The sequence below is a fragment of the Atta cephalotes genome (assembly GCF_000143395.1).
Source record: "Atta cephalotes unplaced genomic scaffold scaffold00002, whole genome shotgun sequence".
Classification (NCBI taxonomy): domain Eukaryota; kingdom Metazoa; phylum Arthropoda; class Insecta; order Hymenoptera; family Formicidae; genus Atta; species Atta cephalotes.
Window position 1 is genome coordinate 5,435,987 of NW_012130066.1, and position 4,770 is coordinate 5,440,756.

General features: G+C 33.7%; 1 protein-coding gene across 1 annotated transcript in view; it reads left to right on the forward strand.

Annotated features, from left to right (window-relative positions):
- Positions 1 to 1,838: 1,838 nt before the first annotated feature.
- LOC105623331 (dynein regulatory complex protein 1) overlaps positions 1,839 to 4,770 on the forward strand; it is a 3,553-nt gene continuing 621 nt past the window's right edge. The window contains exons 1-9 of the mRNA XM_012204730.1: positions 1,839 to 1,963; positions 2,316 to 2,424; positions 2,557 to 2,907; positions 2,984 to 3,381; positions 3,487 to 3,703; positions 3,760 to 3,886; positions 3,957 to 4,171; positions 4,232 to 4,371; positions 4,438 to 4,661. Of these exons, the coding sequence (XP_012060120.1) occupies positions 1,839 to 1,963; positions 2,316 to 2,424; positions 2,557 to 2,907; positions 2,984 to 3,381; positions 3,487 to 3,703; positions 3,760 to 3,886; positions 3,957 to 4,171; positions 4,232 to 4,371; positions 4,438 to 4,661 (1,906 nt within the window). The remainder of the gene's footprint in view (positions 1,964 to 2,315; positions 2,425 to 2,556; positions 2,908 to 2,983; positions 3,382 to 3,486; positions 3,704 to 3,759; positions 3,887 to 3,956; positions 4,172 to 4,231; positions 4,372 to 4,437; positions 4,662 to 4,770) is intronic.

Sequence of the window (4,770 nt, forward strand, 5' to 3'; positions counted from 1 at the left end):
AGAGAAAGCATCTTTTATTGGGCCTTTTGGCAAATTCCTTCAAGCGCAAAATCAGTAAAGAAAAGTCAATAATTAAAAGAAAATTATACGTAATTATAATTCTAAAGTTCAAAGTAAGATGAAATATGATTATACATAAAGTATTAAAATGTATAAGTAGATTGCAAGAGTACATACACATAAGTAAGAAAGAGGGGGGGAAAAAAGAGCTCATAAACCGCGACTTAGCGGTTTCGCTACAATTATCTCGGGCCTTCTGCGAGACGATTGATGATAGCACTTATCGCATTAGATAAAGCTATTTCTTCGCTCGTCATTGAGGCGCTTACCCCCGCTTCTCGCTCTGCCCGAAGGGTTACGACACGACGAGCGTGTAACGCACGAGACGAGATAAATCGGGTGCATTAACGTTCGGCTTTGGTTCTCCTCGCGCCAAATGATAACGAAAGACGCGATAGCGGTGCGTTCTGATCGTTCAACTTTAATATCGAACTTTAGATAGATAAATATACATTTTATCTACATATACATGCGTGTGTCCTCTTCGATTTTGCCTAATTCGAGCTAATTGCAATCAAGTTACGTTATGTAAATCTGGCGGGAAGATAATGTACAAACTTGATGGAACTCGCTATTCATTCATTCTCGTCCATTCGTTAACCGTTCACGTTTTTGAAAGCCTCGCTTTTTCAGCTTTGTTAGATTTTTCAGCGGCTTTTCGCGCCGCCTAATAGCAGTTGTCGGTTGCGTTTATTCAGCGGTTACGTCAAAAGGCTTTTTTAAAACTAAAATAAATTTGAGCTTCAGCCTTCGTTATTCTTCTGCATCTAAATTAAATATATGAGTCCTACTTTTGTTCTTATATTATTCTTGAATTAAGCTTATTTTGCTTCTATTTTTCCTCAAATGTATATTGAATTTCGCTAAAAAAAATATGTATGTATGTGTTTGAACGTATAGACATATTTGAATAGCAGTATGTTGAGCTCGCGTTTTTAGATTCGATAATTATAAATCTAAACTATGCAAATCAGTCATTCTTTGGGTATTACATTGAAGGATTTTTTTAAAATTAAGATATATAAGTAAAAAAAAATAGTGCTGCTTCTGCTGAAATCTCAGTGAATCTTGTTTCTATTCTTAAGTTATATCCTCAGTTTTTCCTCACAATATGTACTAATTATCATTTATAAAAAAATATAAGCTGCAAATATATGTGAATAATTGTAATGGATCGAAATCGAAATCAGCTATGGATTTATTAAGCCTATATAAATGCGAATTAATCATTTTTAGTATTTTTACAACTATATGAAAATCTGGCGATTTGATGCGTAGTGACATCTGCCGAAATATATCAATTACTAGGACGATGCTGGTTACCAATAATGACTATTGTCACCTAACTGTATTATCATTTAAAAACACATATATAATATACACATTTAGCTACGTGCGATTCGAAAACATTATTTCAAACGATGGCAATGGAAAAAGGAAAAGGAAAAAAGAAAAAGAAGACAAATATTTCTCTTTTTTTTCCTGTTGGTTATATGCTTCGTGACGCGCGGAAATCGCGTTCGTATCGTCGCTTTGACCTGGCGACCAAATATTGAGCAAACAAACACCATGATGTCTCATTTATTATAATACAGAAAAAAAGATCATTTGCTTATGTTGAGATATTTTATTGTTTCGGCATAATATATAAATAGCCGCTGTCATTCTAAACACACGTCAAATTAGAATTCTTTTGAATTTTTCTTGATTTAATTCGATTTTTCTGCCATTTTACTATTTCGCACGTTTGTAGTGAAGGAGAGTAAAGAACAAATATAATGGATGACAGATATCCCGAGTTCGCGGAAGATGCAGAAGAGCTGTCTATTACATCGTTGGACCCGAACGAGCGCAAATTAGCGCGCCGCATCCGCATTCAACGGCATCTAGAAGTGCTAGCTAAGTAAGAACTTTTCCTTCATGCTTGGATTAAAATTAAAATTTAAAAACACATAATAAATAGGAAATAAAAATCCTGAATGATCAAGCTGGATCTTTAATGTTTAAATAATTCAGTGTGAATTTATTTATAATAAAATTTGGAAAGATTCACAAATCTTGATTTTTTTCAATTCTTTAGAAATATTCCTTAAAAATTAAACAATCTGCTCACAATATGTAATATGTTTTACTTGGGTGATATTATATGATATTGCATAACTGTATTCGTATTTTCATGCACTTTTGTTTCTTATTTTATAGCATTAAAGAATTGGATTCCTTTTCATATCAAATTATAAATACCTCTTTTATAGAAAATTAGATATTGAAGATGAAGAAATCATCGAGAAGACACTCACTGAGAAACAAATACTTGCTAGCTCGAACCTGATGGAAAACTTGTCGTTGGAGAGTGACGAAGTGGTTGGTACAAAAAAATATTTATTTCGATTCACAGATTTGGATCTGTTAATTATTCATTCTATATTTTCATGATATATTATCAATACTAACAAAAGAAGATATCAAAATAATGTTAAATAAATTCATGTGTAGGTGACGTCAGTGAAAGTAGCGAATGACGCTAGGGAGCTACAGCGACGAAGGGAAGCGCAGGAAATCCGAAGAGAATTGCTGAAGAAGCTTGAGGAAGATGACGAGGAATGTATGAAAAGATACCGAAAGATCAACGAGAAGTGGTCAGACATTCTCGCAACTAAGGATCCATTAGACATACATGCGGAAATGGAAGCCCAAAATGCCAAGTGTCTGGAAATCTTGGAGAGGAAAGACGCCATCATCGAGCAGTTGCGAGAAGAGTTGGAGAACGCCGATCTTAAATTTGTTAATGACCAGAAAAGTCAAAATGAAGATATAGATTTATTAATCAATAGGATAGACAATCAAGTTAGATATACAAATAATTTTGGCAATCACATTAATATGTAACTTAATGTATTAAGGACTCGTATATTTTATTTAGATGAATATCATGACTAAAGCTTATCGTCGCGAATTATCGCTTATTAATGACGCAATAGACTCGGAGTATAAAATGCTGCTGGAAAATCTTTCGGAGAAATGGGAAGCGCTGTACAAAAAGTTACAGGAGGATAGCCTTGCGGGATTAGACAGACGGAAGGAAATAATGCAAGAGTACGAGGAAGAGATGAAGAAAGTAATGATTGAGCATGAAGAGGAATTCCGGGCGCAGAAAATTAGTTTCGAACTTGAGATACAGAAGCTTGAACAGGAGGTGGAGAACATGAAAGCGCTTTGTTTCATGAACATCGAGAAACTAGATTACAATTACGCCGTGCTTAAGCGACGAGAAGACGAAAACGCTATAGTGAAAAATCAGCAAAAGAGAAGAATTAATAAGTCGGTATTGAATGTAAATTAAATTTTATACTGAATATAGCAAGGCTATTCCTAGAGATCGCTGAATTAATTATGATTAACCGATAAATTGGCGTTTTTTTTCAGACTTCAAGATATTGTCAATGGTTTGAAAAAAAATTATGCGGAGTTAGAAGAAAAGACGAGACTTGAGATACAGAAGTTAACTGATCAAGTTATAAAAACGCACAAGAATATTTTGGATTTAATAGAAAAATCGAACCACTTCACAAGAATCAATGATAAGAAGTTTATACAAATTTGGGATATGAATGAGGAAAAAGCAAATGAGCTGCTTGATAAAGTATATTAAGGTAAATATTTTAATAGCATTGATGTTAAAAATATAACATATTTTAGATTTTAAACGCTGACAAAGTTATATATGAACAACTATTGCGCATGGAATGGAAGCCACCTGAAAAAATCTTATTAAAAAAGGAAGATTTACCATCTTATCATAATGTGATGTGTGCAATAGAAGAAGGTAACAAAAATTAAACATCTTTTTAATCGATTGCATATGAAATTTTCTGACAAGTGCATGTTTCTTTAAGAGAACAGATTGATCAACGAGAAAAAAATAATATGTAAAGCTTACAAACCGGCGAGCACCATTGAGGAAATCAATTTAGAAAGACAATTATTAAATCGTATCATAAAGCAAATTTCTGATCGTTGTGACTATTTAATCGAAGATAAATTGCTCGAGTTACTTTTACCTTACACCACGAATGATCAGCTGATCATACGATTAGATAATGTATTTCAGGTAAATATGCATGAAAGACATCCCATTTTATTTCGTTATAACATTGTTGTATATTATTAGGCTTTAAATATCAAGTCCGAGAAGGAACTTGGCTTTCTCTTAAATTTTTTTCTGCCGTATGCATATTGTCCTATGTGTAGTAAGGACATGAGCAAAGACATAAGCAGATTTACCGAGGAACCTCCTTTTCTGAAAACGGAGTGAGTAAATAGTTACAACTAAACAACGTATTTTAATAAGTTTGTAAGCAATATTTGAAATATTAGCGTTGAACAAGCAGACGTCTGTGGAAATGCTGAGGAATTCACGAAAGATAAAGCTAAATTAATTGCCACCGTAAAAGAAGCAATCTGTGATGAACAATTATCTACTCCTAGTGACGAAGTGAGTATTATAGGTATTTCATCTCGAAGTTCGTCAACTGGAACGTTACTTCCTATCGCGGAATGCACTTCAACTTCTGATGGATCTATTAGTGACATCGTTAAGGGTACGCGCACTTTCACTTCCGACTTTAATGAACAGAAATTATATGTGTGTGTGTGTGTGTGTGTGTGTGTGTGTGTGTGTGTGTGTGTGTGTGTGTGTAGTAATAATAA